Raw genomic sequence first — 17,670 nt, 5'->3', positions numbered from 1 at the left:
TGTTCGCTTCGCCGTTTTCATTCATCAGATTCGAAACGATGACGTGTAAGTGACTTTTTATTGGCGTGCGTTTTACTATAATTGCGAAACATTTTAACTTTATTCACTTACATCGTGTAGATCATGGCATCGAAATGTTGAAGAACTGTAATGACTGGAGCGGAGCGAGTGAAATGCATCCGTTTGAGCGAGGCTGGACACAAAGTTAAAAAAATCCACAGACACTTGGAGTCGGAAAGACGCAAATGTACGAAAGTTTAAAAAAACAAGGCATCGATTCAACTCCTGATGATAAGCCACCATCCAGCAAGGAAGCAATGCAAATGGCAACAAAAATCCTTCAGTATGCACAAGAATCACCAGACATCGGTGATCAACGGGACAGTTACTTGCAACTAGCAAGAAAACTATGACACGCAGGCAAACATTGTCATAAACCAAAGAATGCATCCAACAAAACAATCCAAAATATACAGAAAAAAATAAACATTAAAATACTGTACGTATTTTACTGTTGTGATTTTTTTTGGATACACCTGTATTGCAGTTTTGTTATATAAACAGTTTTTGGACAGTATATTTTTGTATTTTATTGATAGTGTTGTTACACGTGCATTTTGTCAACATACTTGCAAGTTCATAAAGGACATGTACCATGCTCATTTACCAAATGAGGAATTTCTGTTATCAGGACACATTGGACAGCGCAAACACAAGTCCGTACTAGAGAATGTTTACTGTATACATATACTGTATGTACATAACATAAAATCTATGTTTTGGAATAAGTGTAGTAAATGGAAAATGGTCTGATTACACGTATATGTTCGTATATTCTTCTAGGAATAGGGAATAGTTGATGCAACAGTATTATTGCCTTTGTTTTGTTATGTTGTTGAAGGTAGGCAAAAATACTGATCAGTTTTCCTCAGTCTCACCTACTGTCCATGAATAAACCTTATTTTTGTGAAGGAGTGAGGAAAGTCTAAAGTGCACAACCAACATTTAATGGATGAAATCAGACAATTTGTACTTTCTAAATCAATAATTGAAAACATTTTCTTTTAAATTTGTGTGCTGAGAAGAACCATGTTTTACTGGATGAAATATTTTATTGTGCTCAGTGTTGCCACAGGACCTTGAATGATTAGGGCTACTTATGCATTAATGTCACTGTACTTCACCCCAACTAAAGATTTGACAAGTTTGTTTATTTAGTTCTTTGTCCTCGATGGAGACGCACAGTTGACTGCTCGAGGATGATCAGTTGTTCATGAAAGTTGGCCTATTTCTGAACAATCCTCTCTTTATTTGACTATTTGTCATAGTATAGTTTGTGTTGTCGCCGACTGGTAAAAACAATTGCCATGTTGTATTTTTGATGTCTCCGCGATGTGAGTTGTGTCATGTGCTCATTGAAGTCATATGGAATATGGGCCATTTAACAGTAAAAAACATTTAGATAACTTCAAAGTCAAAAGCAGCATATTCCAGACATCAGTCATATCAGTAGATTGTGGTCTTTTGTGTTGGCTCCTAACCATTTTGGCTCATCCCCAGCTGTTCCATTAGTCTACAGTTCGATTCTGGTAAAGGAAGAGCTATCTCAGTCTCCCACTATTAAAAGGATATACATAAGGTGTTATACTCTATAGGAGACAGACATCGGAGAGAGAGATGGAGACAGGCACACAGGGACTTTTCAGTTCACTGGATGATAAGAAATTTGACGGTAGGTGCACATTAGGTGCATCCACAACAATGGCTGAGCAGACCTATTGTTGATTACAAATAGTGCTAGTCGAGAAAAAAGATGAATCGTGTGTGATTTAAAATACATCCAATCACGTTACAAGTCTTCAAGTGCAAGTGAAGTAAAAACATTTGCAATTAAATGCTTTCCGTCAGGGGTGCCCAACCAGTCGACTGTGGACTGATCCCAAGGTGACCGCGAGGTGTGTGGGGAAAAAAAAAAGTCTTCTTTTTTTTTTTTTTTTTTAAATGAAATGACAGGAAGTCAGTGTCGCGAAACTTAGTGACTTTGACACTATATTTAGTTAGTATTCAGATCCTCTCGAGCGACTCTTTTTTCAAAAAAGTGACTAGTAACAATCTAGCGACTTTTTCTGGTGTTAGTGGAGACTTTTGGAGTCTGTGTGGTGAAAGCACGTTGTTCTCGATGAGCAGCGCCGGGAGCTGTTGTGGCCCCAACCCCAAATGAAGCCGCTGCTGGCTGATCGTGACAGGTTTATAATCTGGGCTGGATGTAAATGTAAAACTTTTTGTCTGAAATGAATTTAAAAAAACATCAACAAATAAAAATTACAAAAGAAAAAAAGATAAGAAAAAAAAAAACATCCCCCCAAGTAAATCACACGCACTGATAACATAATTGAGCGACGTTTAGGACAGCCAATAGCTACTTTCCTTACCGATGAGTTGGAAACGCTGCTGGAAGTTGACCGCTGTTCACGGTAACGAGCAGCTAGCGATTACAGCGGTTCTTTGGCTGTTTCAATGAGGCTCCCGGACTTTCACACGACAAGCGTTAAAAATGCCTCAGTGGTGGCATGCCATTCAGACAACGGCGCTAAATACACAGGACGTACTATGTCAGCCTATCATAAATCCCGTTACTTGATTGACACAGAGGGCAACCAATCAGATGACTGAATCACCACTCATGCGCAAACAACAGCGCTAAACGCTAAACTAGTCAGTAAGCTGTAAGTAAGTAAGTAAGTAAGTCAGTAAGTAAGTCAGTAAGCTAGTAAGCCCCGCCCCCCCATCATGCAGACATTTTATACAGGCACCATTGAGAGCATCCTATTCAGCTGCATCACTGTGTGGTATGGTACTTGCACTGTGTCCTGCCAAAAGACTTTGCAGCGCACTGTGAGAGCAGCTGAAAAGATCATCGGTTTCTCTCTCCCCCCACTCGTGGACATTTACTACTCCCGTCTGACCCGCCAAGCCATCCGGATCGCAGGTGACCCCACCCACCCATCTCACAGCCTCTTCGGCCTGCTGCCATCGGGAAGGAGATTGCGGAGTCTCCGTGCCGGAACCAGTAGGTTCAAAAACAGTTTCTTCCACCAGGCGGTCAGGAGACTAAACTCCCTCCCTGCTCTGCCCGCACTCCCCGCCCTCTGCCTCTGCCCGACCCCTGCCTCCTGTCACAGACTATGACCCTCCCCTCATCATCTACTACTTCACTTGACCCACAACAGCCACAAGTGCCATTGTTCATGCTGTTTATATTGTTTATATTGTCTATACTGTTTATACTGTTCAGATTACATATTATGTCTTTTTATACAGTGTAGCTGCTATCTTGTCTTAGCTGTGTGTGTTTAATGCACAGCATGTTTGCATGTTTGCACTGAGGATTGCGAGGAAGAAATTTCATCTATGCTGCATGTCATACACAAAGCATATTTGAAAATAAAGATGACCTTGACCTTGACCTTGAATTACCTCTGATGTCAAGGCAGGGGTGCCCAATATACGATCGCACTCGACCAGGAGCCAGCGGACTGGTCCCAAGTCGACCGGAAGGGGTGGGAGGAGGAAATGGGGGAGAAGATGCGTGCGTTCGTGTGTGCATGTGTGTGTGTGTGTGTGTGTGTGTGTGTGTGTGTGTGTGTGTGTGTGTGTGTGTGTGCGTGTGCGTGTGTGCGCGTGCTTGCTTGCACGAGGACGGGATGCCCATGTGTATGTGGCTCTTTGCAATAACACAGTAAAAAATGGCTCTTTGTCTCTGACTGGTTGCCACCACTGGCTGAGAGGAAAGGATCCAAGAACGACCATTTTCCACCCATGAAGTCGCAATGAAGAGCTACTCACCATTTTGCCATTAAAAGTACACACCAGGTGTGAGGATATTTTTAATGCTTTCATGGGATTTGTTAGCGGGACAAAACAGTGGCTTTTAGATTTATCTTTCCTCACTGATCTCACTGGCCAGCTCAATGAATTGAATTTAGAGCTGCAGGGTAAGGGAAAGATGTAGTCAACATGATGAGTTCAGTGAACACATTTAAAAGCAAGCTAAAGCTGATGTCCAACCAGCTGCGGCTTGGTAACCTGAGCAACTTCCCTCACATGCAAGCAGAACTACAACGTCAAGGGAAAGGTGTGACACAGCTTGACAGTGCACGTTATGAGGAGCCTGTTCAGAGCATCTCGTCAGAGTTTGAGAGGCGTTTTACTGACTTTGCATCCATCGAGCCTATAGTCAGCTATGTGTATTATCCATTTGGTGCAAATATTGACGTTGGTGACATTGCCGCCAAAGTCAAATCACTTTTCGACTTTGAAAGCCCCACTCTTGAGGATGAGATTCTGAGATTGCAGAATGACATTGGGACCAAAGCCAGCCCACTGAGGTAGGAAGTGATTTCCTTTTTTCAAACAGAGATCTACCTGTTTCGTAGCTGGGTTTTTTTTCTGTTTGGTTCAATGTTGACACTGGACTGGTAGATCTCCGGAGGTTGGCTCCTTGAAAAGTAGCCCTTGGGACAAAAATGGTTGGGCACCCCTGCTCTACGTGGACCCACTCAACACGGTATTCTGTTTAATATTGGGTTTGGGGAATAAGAATTAAATTAAAAAACCCACCTGTTTTTTAATTCATCCTCACGGGGGAGCCATTTTGCCTTCCAAATGCTGGCAACTGAAATTTAGGTCACAGTCTATACGCGAAATGCTTGGTGGTGCTTTTTCTCGCATGGCGTAAACATGGTTTGCTCTGTGTTTCATGAACACACGCTACGGTACTAGGCTGCCCCCACAATATTGCAGTTTAACCCTTTCATGCACCCTGTAACCTGATAACACGACAAGCTGTCCACTGTCGTAAACGCTGTCCCTGAAAGGGTTAATAAGCAATTATTTTCAAGGTCCTTTTCTTATGTATTTCTCAACAAATATGGTCAGTTAACCTTGAATACAAAAAGCAATATTTGATCCATTAAGCATTATAGCATTATACTATGGAAAAGGCAAATGAAGCATTATTTCAAAAGAAAGACAGTTTATGTCCTACTTCTTAAATACTGATGTGCAGTCTTGTAAGCATTCACCACGACAAGAAAATTCTACCACACAAGTATGGCATCATATGTCCATGCTGTAAATCAGGCAAAAAAAATTTAAAATCACACAAACTAAAGCACAGATTACAAGAATAATAGAAGCAAATCCATGGCTTTACCACTTCAATGTGTCCAACTTCTCATGTTTCATGAAACATGACGCTGTATGTAAACTTGTGTACTGAACTTCTTTAACATCAAACTTCATAATCTTGAGCGATAAATAAAATCTCTTCCTGATGGCGACTCATTAACCCTTTCATGCACCCTGTAACCTGATAACGTGGTAAGATGTCCACTGTAGTAAGCGCCGTCTGTCTCTGAAAGGGTTAACATCATGAACGCTCAAGTGTGGGAAAAGTAAGATTTTACCTGCTTCAATGACATTACATCTGTCAATTTCAAAAGCATCAGCAACCATAACGATCAGCGGAACAACCTCATCAATTCATGGAGGAGGAACATCATTTCGTCTGTTTCGGTTTCATTCAGGAAATCACACGATGCAACGTCCCAGCCACATACAGAACGATTTATTCTCTTAACATGTGAGCATTGACAATCGGTTGGATTGTTGTTATTTTATGTTCAATGATCCGGAAAGCACTTTGTTACAGCCGCAGCTGTTGTGAAAACGCAGATTCCACTTTCAAAATATTTGCCTGGAGGGATGCATTTTGAATGGTGACCGATAAAGCCATTGTTTTACCCTGTGAGACGAGGTATTCTGAGATGAAAAACTCATCAAAAATTACACACGCCTAGTGAGGGCAGGCTGTAATTATAGCGTTGATGTCTCTACGTGCTCATTACTCCTCCACTCTGCTCCTAATGACAAGTCAAGTTCCAACCTTTGCAATTAGCAAATCACATTTAATCATATTGCGATCACATTGCAAATGCCATTTATTGTTCAGCCTAAGTGGTGCATGCCGATTATGCACACACAAGTACCGTATTTTTTATTTTTTATTTTTTTGCTCTAAATTAGCCCTCGGCATAGCTCCAAAGAAAGTGAAAATTGCGAGTGCTAATTGTCGGCTAATTGTATTAGTATTGAAAAGAATAAATAGAAGAACATATTAGCTGAAAATGAGAATGATGTTTATTTATTTTTTATTGTTATTATTATTATTATTATTTTTTTTTTTGCGAAACCATAGATCTTTTTTTTGGGAGCAGCCAAAATGGGGTACGTGGGTGGAACTTAACTCCACTGGAAATAGAGTACCTCCTGTGAGTTCAGTTTTAATGTTCTATGGCAGGGGTCGGCAACCCAAAATGTTGAAAGAGCCATATTGGACGAAAAAAACAAAAAAACAAATGTGTCTGGAGCTGCAAAAAATTAAAAGCCTATCTAAGCCTTACAATGAAGGCAACACATGCTGTATCTATACAATACAATACAATACATGCTATATTAACCTCCGATCAAAATGACTAAGGTGGCTTCAAATACACAATGAATCTTCATGATTAAATTGGGGGGTTTTCCCCCTGCAGTGCATCCTGGAGAGCAGGGGTGCCCAACGTTTTTTTTTTTTTTTTACCTAAGATCTACTTTTCGATCAACCAACCTCCCGCAATCGACCCATTAACGCACACACGTGCAGACACACGCATTTATACACGCATGCCGTCATGAGCAACAGCCATAACGGTCCCTAAGATGAAGAACGAAGCATGGGACGCACTTTTGTAGCATGTTAACTATTGTAGCTCATGTGTACCGTTTAAAAATGCTTCTGCGGCCCTCCAGATTGCCATTCTTTGCCAGTACCCTCGGTGTATTGTACATGAAACGTCAGCGGTTGGTATTTGCAAAATCCAGTGACTAAGGGTCTTTTTGGTCATTGATTTCAATTACCACATCAACAGGAGGGAAATGAGGGTTTATGATTTTACCTGAGGGTGATTAACATTCAGCAAAAAGAGTCTGTCTGCCCTGGGTCTTGTTATCCTATCTCACATCACTCCCGAGTCCTCTTTGACCTTCCTCTATCCAATAATATGCATTATCCTAATGACTAAGGGCCACGAAAGTCTTTGCGTGACTGATGAGACTGATTGTATGTGTGCTGGAGACAGACAGCAAGTTTTTACATTAAGTAGCACCAACCTCCAGTTCCGGTCACGCAGTACTGTTTGCGTGCCCGTTTCATGCTACCCTCGATATTTCTGCATGCCTGAATATGCGTAATTAGGTTCTATGTACGTATTGTGTGCAGCAGAAAATATACAGCAGAGTGTGAGTTGAAGTTCCCCTTGTGGCAGGAGAAGAGTGCATCTGAGAGCATCACCACTACTGCTCCAAAGTGGGGATCAAGCTTTGGCTGGAGCCTTTCTATGTGTATTGCAGGTTCAAACTGTACCGTACTTTTAGGACTATAAACTGACTTTTTTTTTTCCTGTGCTTTGAACCCCGTGGCTTTGAATGTGACGTTGTTTGTGCATGTGGCGGTACGCGGCTGTGTAAGGAGTAATTGAGAGTGAAATAAAGAATGTTGAGTTCAGTTTAATGAGCACAGGGAATAAGTGCCACATATACAGCCATCTATGCAGTGTAACGCGAGTCTTTCTGTTGTTTGTTTGGCTACTGACTCCCACCATCATTGGCAAAGGATGACTGATACAACGTTGGCATGGAGCACCATCCCCTGCATCTTCCAAACACGTAACAAACCAGTTTCAAAAGGCTGCACTGGTGTGTAATGAAGAAGACTGCATAAGCTTGTCAGCAAATTTGCCTCATGTGACACAGAAAGCTCTTTCTTTGCAAATACCCAATGTTATAGTATAACATGAAAAGCCACAGCTAATAATACAAAGCAGCCAATATATGTATGCACTTGCTTTAATGGCTAAATTTACCTGCTGCAGCTTTTAATCGGGTGAGCTTTGTAGTTCAGAAATGATGGCAGTTGCATGGGTTCTACCCAAGTATTCACTGTAATTGCATGGGGTTTAGTCCAAAACCGTGTCCAGGAATTTAGGTCATTAAAATGATAACACAACTACACAGTGAGAATTGAATTTCTCAGTGGGGGATTATAAGAAGTATAACAATAAAATGAATAGTTGGAGGTAAAATTCAATGGGTCTGTCCAAAATGTCAGTCCTGTGACAGGGTGTCTATACCCCACCTCTCCCGCTCGGTAAACCAGGGCAGGTTCCGGCTTGTGAACCTGGGCAGGGTATGTTGTTAAGACAATGAATGGTTGGTCTTCTGTGGTGGTGGTGGTGTGTGCTCTTCAGAGGTTAGCTCTAAGACCTTTGCTGCCTCCAACTGTTTCAAAACTACTACTACAACGAAAAGCTGTCTCATCAAGTAATTGCAGTACATCAGAAAACTAAATATCACCAGATTTTGCATGGGGGGGAAAATAAATACATAAATAGATAGATATTACCAGATGCTGTGTTGGCAGGATACACTGGAAAAAATAACTAAATACCTGGTGAAAGCAACAATAGCTTTATTATATCTATTATCTAAATTTGAATATAATGCAGTGTTTGACTCCTGGCAGGCAGGTTTACCTGGTAGCAGGCATGGCTTTAAAAAAGAGGGAAGAGAATGGTGAGGCTATGACTTCATTCACTCTCCCCCTGTTGTGTCAGGCCACATCTCCCCATCAAATGGAGATTCTTCCTATGATATATTTCGAGAGCAGCACTTTGTAATACAGCACACTCAGTGGTGTTTTGTTTACAGCCTTTTATTCCCCGTTATGAAAAACCATGTGGTGAAACGTGGAAGGTTAAAGCAACAAAATGAAATGAATGGATACTTAATTAAAATAAAAATCTTGCAACATGTCATTTTTCAATTAGTTCACTATTTACACAGTGATACACGTTATTCAGCTTCTACCTCATACTACACTGCTCATAAATCCCGCTAGTTATAAACCCCTCAACGCTTTGTGTTTCAACATAGCGTGAACGTATGATCTGAATAACACAAAATACATTGCTTAGGAATTTAAAAATTGTATGTGTGCTGGAGACAGGCAGCAAGTTTTTACATTAAGTAGCACCAATCTCCAGTGCGGGTCGCACAGTACTGTTTGCGTGCCCGTTTTAATTTAAATTGTAAATTGCAATACTGAGCTGTTCTGTTAATTGTGGCATTCAGAGAAGAGGAATTTTTCAGGGCTTGATCATGGGTAGCTTGCTAACTGCATGAGCAAGTGCAGGAGTGTCAAATTCATCTTTGTCATGGGCCACTTTGGAGTTACGTCTTCGCTCGGAGGGTTGTTATAACAGTGAAACCACAAAACTGTTTAATCGTCTCATCCCACTAGTTTTGAAATCAGTCAACTGTAATGTTTGTTCAAATGTAGTTCAAGTGATTGTCCACAAGGTAACAACAGGTAATCTGTAATGTGTGAGTGTGTGTGTATGTGTGTGTGTGTGTGTGTGTGTGTGTGTGTGTGTGTGTGTGTGTGTGTGTAGGTGTGTGTATTATAACACATAATAAATAGTGCCATTAATCTATGAATGCTGTTTGTGTATTCATTTAGTTTTACTTCCTGTGACCTATTACTTCTGCTCACAAGTGCTGACAAACTTCAAGGAGAGTCCCAAGCGTGAACATGGACATAGACGGACTTTTGGACAGTCTTACTTTAAAAAGGTTCATTGATGGTGCACCTTCTACTCCGAAACCCCTTATATAGCTAAAAATATGGTAGTTTGCTCATTTTATCCAGTTGAATACAAATATCACACAAGCTGTTCGTTTTTGTTGTGTCATCTTCGAGCAAAAACACCCAGCTAAAGATAGCACCACAGGGGCTCACCAATCAAGGCTGCTGGAATTTGGTGCTCGTGGCTGGATAACTTAAGCTGTAAGTGAGACGGTCGATTACTTGGTTATGTGCATAGCAAAAAAAAAATACCGCCAGATACCCAGTATAAAAGGCAAGATACTCAGTATAAAAGGAAACATAGTATCAACATTACACGCTTTGTATGAGGAAGAGTGATCTTCTGTGAGCAACAATAACTACTTGTGGGTCACAGCGCATCTGCACGCCATTTTGTGGATGTTGCAAACAAATGGGAAATAAAGGAGACGTTAACCACTCTTTACACTGATAGTGATCGTAACACGGTTACAGCCGCAAGACTACGTTACTTCCATTTGAACACCTGTCCTGCACAGTCCACAGTCTGCAAACAATGCTAACCGTTTCCCTTAATGACAGTGGATTTGAAAGTGACCAAATGTCGCAAGACTCTCGGTCACTTCAAGCATACTCCATCCAATGCCCAGGAATTAAAGGCAAGTTGCACACAGACTTTAGCATGAATCGCCGGCGCAGACCATTGCAACAAGATGGAATTTCACCCTAGAGATGGTCAAGCGAATCTGGAGAAACAATTCTCCACTGTCAAATGCAGCAGAAGCGTAAAGATTGCCATGCTGACTGAACAGGAGTTGGCCAAATTGCAAAAGCTAAAAGTACTTGAACCTTGCAGGTCAGTTGCTTCTTTTTTCCTTAATGGCTTAGTGTGCGTGTGTGTGTGTGTGTGTGTGTGTGTGTGTAAGGGGATTTTGTAGTGCAATAGTCCCCAACCTTTCTTCCATCATGGACCGACTGATATTTCGTTGACAGGCAACATTTCTGCCATGGTGATAACATACACTTGCGTTATATATGCACCACTACAGAAATTGTGCTTTTTAAAAAATGTATATCGGCGGCCCGGTACCAAGTGGTCCAGTGGTTGCAGAACACTGTGGTCGGGGGCCCGACCCCAGTGGAGCTTGATGCCTAGCTCCGCCCTTGGTTAAAGTACAGGAATGATAAGCAGAATCATGAAGAGTAGTATGAAAATATGAAAAAGTATTAAAATTTCAGTGATGCCCATCCCTACTTATCAACACATATAAATTCACTATATGAGGTAAGTGGTTGATTATTTATCATTACATTAATATGGAAATACATTAAAATGAATGCATGAATTTTTATTATTAAAATTAACTATTACACATACACATTTTAACTATATCTTCATCAATTTTACATTTAACTTAATCTATTTTATCTCATGAGCAGGATGAATTACCAGGCCCATTTGTGTGTTAAAAAAAAAAAAAAAAGCAAATGAGGCCCTTGAGAGAAGATTTTACACACCCCAGGTGTATTGCATTTCAAGGTGCAGTTATATGTATTCTTCTTATGATGAATAAATAACATCAATCACATATGTTCAAAAATTAAAAGGAGAAAGGAGTGTGTTATACTCACACAGACAAAAAAAAACAGACAGCGAGAAGGGAACATGTACATGGGGAGAACAAGATGGCAGATCCATCTGTCATACAGAAGCGCGCCAGATGAAGTATTTGGAAGGGAAGTTAAAATAACCTGTGCATCTTCACCAAAAGCGATGAGCAAGTATGATGTTATCAGGATGTTTATTACTGTATCTTCATGGTGCGTGTTGTATTTTACAAGACCAGAAGACAAGATGATTGAAGACAATTGATAAAACGTAGTGTTTAATGATGTCTCGGTTTCTCAAAGATGAGGACTACATCTAGAGTATCGATCAAACTAAAGTAGACATACGACCACGTGAGCACACCAAACACACACTCACATAAGCAGACAACGACTAAACAGAAACACTTTAAAAAAATCGTCACGCCACAAGAGGGATCTAAAAATCAACAATTTTCTTAATACCGGTAATTTGTTTTTCTGTTTGGATTCCCCTTTCTCTACTTTAGTCACAGAGATAACCTCTCATTAAAAATGGTTATGTAAGCTTTTCATATCTAAAATTCTGAACTAAAGTTCGGACATTTTTTTTTAATTACCTGTTCTAATCTGATGCTGTAGTAACACCTAAAGGACCTCAAGTTCAGCTTCCCCAAATGATTTCAGTATAAATGAGTATCTCAGCAAGTACATACTGTAATGCTACAATCAGAATTAACGTGTGCCGCAGCGTTTCTGGCGGCGTGTTTCCAGATCGAGTCAAAGCGGTTCAACAAAGTTGGAAAAAAAAGAGACACGTACATACACAGAGCATGGGGAATTAAAAATATCGGACGGTTTGGGATAAAGCATTGCCGTCCATCTCTGGAACTGAAAAATATATACAACACGGCCAGGACTGAGACAAAAGGCTTGGTAAACTGGCAGCAAGGAAGTTGCAGTATCTTGTGAGTAGACTGAATTGCTCACAACTGTTTAACTGTCTACCAAGATAGCACTTAGTAGCCAACACAACTACCACTCATCAGATTGATTAGTGATGTTCAACTCTGGTTGTGAAGTTGATCGGCACGAAAATATAGAAAAAGTTAGCCAGACATTACATTTCAAAAAGGTAATCGGCAACTGATGGGCAGACATGACTTCCAAACATGAAGCTTCTGATGGGAGAAATGTACAGTGCACCCTAAGCATCCTATCATTTTCTCTTTCTCAAAAAAGTGTTTAAAAAAATAAAATAAAATAAGAAAACAGGTCATCTTTAAGATGGCCCGTGATCTGCATCACCGCAAGTCATTAGCGGTCCGCAGTCCGCAACTGTGGCTTCTGATCAGAGCTGTTGAGATCAGCCTTTTATTATTATTATTATTATTATTATTATTGCTACTTTCATTCAAAGTTTGTTTGATGTACAATTCGCCGATGGCACTGGCAAAGAATGGCAATCTGGAGGGCCGGGAAGATCATTTTAAAATGGTACACATACATACACTTGCCTCCGCGTCAGGTCTCGACTAAGGTAGGCAGTGATTTCCTTTTAACAAACTCACAAACTCTGGTATCTATTTTATTTTTATTTTTGGTCCATGTTAGGGGGCGATATAGCTGTTGCTCATCATGACTTGCGTGTGTGTGTGTGTGTGTGTGTGTGTGTGTGTGTGTGTGTGTGTGTGTGTGTGTGTGTGTGAACGTGCAGTAAAGGATCAATTGCGGGACGTTGGTTGCTTGAAAAGTAGATGTTCGGTCAAAAAAAGATTGGGCGTCCCTGCTTCAGAACAGCATGGAGGAAGCCATTGTGCAAGGTATGACATCAAAGACAATACAACTAACCTCTTGAATCATTTGAACAAATAGCACCCAAGTGATGAAGTGGAAAGCATGAAAATGAAAGCAGAGTTTGCACAGCCTGCCCACATCCACGTTAGCAATTCTGAAGCTAATAACTAACCCGGCAGACACCGGATGAAAGCAGCAAACAATTTGTGTCATCTTTTGATCATCCACATTAGCAAGTCGCAATGATGCTAAGACGGTATGTAGGATTATAACTTCAAAATTATGTTTACATTTTAAGGCATATTCTTTATTTATGAGGGGACCATTTTTAGTAGTTTTCTCTTATATATATATTTTTTATTTGTTCTACATTTGATGCATTTATTGTTGAATGAAAATTGTTGAAATGAAGAAAAAAGTACACTGTCTGTTGATGGAATGGTACTCTCTAATTATCCTTGATGTCAGCACCAATGCTTTAAACAGGCAATTTAAAAGCAATGAAAGAAATGGATTTTTATCGCGCCCATCTCCCGACCCCAACAAATGGTTGTTGGTTCGCAAAACCATGCAGTTTTCTCAACCGGCCTGTGACGCAAAATAAATTGTAAACAAGAATGTAAAGTTACCTGAGCAGGTGTGATGTGTGCGTGAGTGACGTATCCGTGGACATGCTGAATCTGAGAGAGCTGTCGCTCTGCCACCTGAACCAGCTCTGCCCCGTGGAGATCACGGCGACAAAGAGATCCATCCCTCATCAGTGAGCTTTCCATGTCCCTACCCATGTCTCTCTCCAAAGTTCCACTGAACCCTTTCTCTCTTCTCCAGGTCCCCTGATCCATCCCTTCCTTCCTGAGAGTCCTTGCATCAGTCAACTCTTTGGTAACTCCCATTGGGTGCTGATGGCAGGTATGTTGGTGGAATTTTGGTGGGCCTAGCGATGCACCTTCCTCTTCTGGATATCGATACTTCTAGGGGAAGATGAGTTGGGCAAGAAAATAAAAGAAAGAAAAGCAGAAAATGGGGAAAAAAAGGTGATGAGAAAGAGTGGTGATGAGGAGGTACGTGCAGCAGGGAAGCAGGAAAAAAAAGACAAAAGAAGAATTCAGTTTCTTAGTTGCATTAAAGACAAGCAGCAGAAATGGAAAGGTTACATTCGAATTATAAAAAAGACATTCTGTTGAGATAAATTTTGTTAAAATGCAAAAGAAGAAAATATATATTTGCTGTCACAGCTCGTTTTGGGCAAAAATAATTCACCCTGGATCGATTGTTAGTCAATCTTGGGTCTCCCATTTGTTGTGTCCACACAACACTACTTTGAACTGACTGTCTCCAAGGCTTGCTACAGGTATCGATATAGTTGTCTATATCGGTGTTTTTCCAATAGCCCCGCTCCACACCAAGACCGCCTCACCTGGCACCCGGATGTTTGCTTTTCCGAAAACCACGACAAGGTTGAACAGCTTAGGAGCATTCTCAATTTAATTGAATTTTCATTGAAAAACATTTGATAGCCAAAAACACAGTGTCTGCAACTTTTTTCAAAGCACAACATGTAAAAATCTCAATTCTTGCAACAAATAAATCCTGGTATGAATTTAAAAATGAATCTCTAAAGAAGAACTTAATTGCATTTAAGAAAAATGAGAGACTGCAGCATTTTGTGACCTAAACATACTCAGTGGGGTTTCATAATATGGCCCCCTCTAAAAAAAAACACTGTCACTATGCTCTGCAGGTTGCAGTTATTTCAGGGGTGTTGGGGGATGAGCACCCCATGAACTGAAGATATGTGTTGTTTCAGCCAGTGCTTCTCCATATTGTCATATTAATGAAGTCAATCAGTCAGATCAATGCTGGTCTCAACTGGTTTTGACAAAAAATCCCAAGGTTGGCTTGTCTGAGTTAACGACAAGACCATGACGTTTGGGAGTTGAATCCAGGGCATTCAAAATGCGTTCAGACGCATCTCGAGTGTTACAATATTACGGTACTGCTGCATAAACATATATTTGTCCAACATAAACATAAAGCAGGGGATGGTAAAAAGCACGCTCAATATTACAGTGAGGCCTTGAAATACAAGTGACTTGCCTAGTTAGTATTTCAAGATACAATTTGTGCAAGCCGTTTTTGGGTTTGTTTGTTTTTGGGTTTTTTTTTGCTTTGACTTATGTGTCTGTATGTCTTATACTACCCCAAGGTGGCACGCAGGAAAGAGCATCACAATGGCTAATCCAGTGATACCGTGTGACAAAAATGGTTTTGTTCTTTTTAATTCTGCTATTTAATTACAGTCAATTTAATAGACCTGTAGCCAACAGACCCTGGATTTAACAGACAGAAAATGGTGTGCAGTCCACTCAAAGCACCTATGCTAAAGTAGTTGTTCTAAAGTCTATTAGTTGTACGATTGGCTGCATTCCGGCAAACAGAGAGATATTTTTAAGAGTTTGATGCTGTCATTGGTATAGCTATGCCTGAGCCTAGAGCCAGCAAAGAAAGCAAAAACACATGTCAATGTGGAGTTGGGAGTGGCGATGTCTCCATCAAAAGTAATGGCAAACATCGACATGGGCTTAGCATCAGCATAAGCACGCAACTCAAAAGGACCGTGTCCATTGTGGGACAAATAAAGGTTTTCTTATTATATCTAGTTATTCCTATCTACAGCTGTTTTTTGCTCAGGCGCTAGTCGTGTACATGTCTCTCAACGATGCCATTTTTGGTACAGTACAGTAAATCCCCCTCCGTTGCGAGTTTGTGACGTACAAGACAAAGAAGAAGAAAAATAAGACGAAAAAGAATAAAACCCTGATTTTGTCAGCGCAGATTTTATTTCCGGCCATCATCTGTATATCCTACTTTTAAATGCTCAATAAAGTGACGACAGTCGGTTCACTTTATAATGTAGTATATCTTTGGGCAGAATTATTGATGTCCTGCCTATTGTGGGATGATAACAGTCTTGATCATTTCAATCAGGTGTGTTGTAACAGGGTTACATAAAAATAGGCTGGAAAGGGCTCACGAGAACCGGAGTTGGAGACCCCTGCCCTCGGGTAATTCTATATCGTTGATTTCACTTATTGACAGGGTGGTCTGGAAAGTAATTGCCATAAAGGAGGGGGTGGGATTACTATACGGAGTTGTTTTTTTTCCCCATAAGGGCCTTTTTTTTCATGGCATCTAACAACAATGGAGGTGAAGAAGGGAATCACTAACATGACACCTGAACGCAACCAGATGCATGACATACTCTTCCCCAAGAACCAACAAGGAAAGTTTTGGATAAAATTGAAAACTTTTATAAACTGTTGTAAGCTTTTTTTTTTTTTTTTACATCATAAGACCCGAAAAAAGTACAAAACAATACTTTTGCCGTGTAAAACGTGTTTTTAGGACACCCAAAAAAATAAAGTACTAGGTCACGGGCAATCGACTGCAACGAACAACCCCTTCTCTGAATCAGTCCATAAAATCAAGGTTGCACTGAACATCTTTTTTGATAAAATATTATAGAGTTCTATTTTTACTCATTATAATAGACATTACGATCTTTGGTTGTTGTTTTTTTAGGGCAGGGATCGGGAACCTATGGCTTGCGAGCCAGGTGCGGCTCTTTTGATGATTGCAATCTGGCTCGCAGATAAACAAAATATTCTCACTTGTTTAAATGCATCCATCTATTTTTCACTGCCCATGTCCTGTTCGGGGCTGCAGTTGGCTGCAGAAGCAATTGTTCATTATTTTAATTGGATGACACTGGCCTACGTTGGATGCTCCTGGGTAAACAGATAAACACCCTCTTTTGAATCAGTCTGCTCGGTCATTTGCTCGTTACGAATAAGATTGCGAAAAGAAAAAAAAGATGGGTTTCGTACATTTCAGGACGAACGGACCGAAGAATTTGCCTTTGTGGAGAGAGCAGGTTCTGCAGTGTGTCTAATTTGCAATGACAAAATTGCATCGATGAAACGGTCGAATGTAAAGTGGCACTTCGACACACGCCATGCTATCTTTACATCAAAATACCCTGCGGCGTGCCAAGAGCTACTGAACAGGGTTCAAACTATCCAGCAGCAAATCCCCAAATGGACCCGGCAAGATGACTATAATTCCGCTAGCTTTGCTGGATCAGTCATTTTCACATCGTATAAACATCAAGTACAACCTATGATCACGTTTAACAGATGAAAGCCTACACGCTTGCATGAAGCTTAACCACACCAAGTACCAACCAGACTACAAAGATATCAGCAAATTTATGTAGCACCAGAAGTCGCATTAATGCTGAGTATGGAAATAACATTATTTAAAAGGGAGCTTATTATACTGACATTTAGTTGAATTCCCTTTTAAAATATAAATATAGATATATATAGAAAATACAAATAAATTTCAGGCTGCCTCCCTGTGTGGAGTTTGCATGTTTTCTCCCGGTACTCCGGTTTCCTCCCACATTCCAAAAACATGCATGGCAGGCTGATTGAACACTCAAAATTGTCCCTAGGTGTGAGTGTGAGCGTGGATGGTTGTTCGTCTCTGTGTGCCCT

At 40.6% G+C, this 17,670-nt stretch overlaps 1 protein-coding gene across 7 annotated transcripts in view; it reads right to left on the bottom strand.

Annotated features, from left to right (window-relative positions):
- LOC109512742 (discs large homolog 1-like protein) overlaps window positions 1-17,670 on the bottom strand; it is a 134,537-nt gene that overhangs the window by 90,934 nt on the left and 25,933 nt on the right. For 4 of the 7 annotated variants that reach the window (XM_019864698.1, XM_019864699.1, XM_019864700.1 and 1 more), the window contains one exon: window positions 13,741-14,082. The exons of 2 other annotated variants lie outside the window; for them this stretch is intronic. In XM_019864698.1, the coding sequence (XP_019720257.1) occupies window positions 13,741-14,082 (342 nt within the window). The remainder of the gene's footprint in view (window positions 1-13,740; window positions 14,083-17,670) is intronic. One more of the 7 variants, XM_019864707.1, reaches the window with a different exon arrangement.

The sequence above is a fragment of the Hippocampus comes genome, unplaced genomic scaffold, assembly GCF_001891065.2.
Source record: "Hippocampus comes isolate QL1 unplaced genomic scaffold, H_comes_QL1_v1.1 scaffold172, whole genome shotgun sequence".
Classification (NCBI taxonomy): Eukaryota; Metazoa; Chordata; class Actinopteri; order Syngnathiformes; family Syngnathidae; genus Hippocampus; species Hippocampus comes.
Note: the sequence above shows the minus strand (reverse complement) of the source record. Positions and strands in the feature narration are given on the sequence as shown.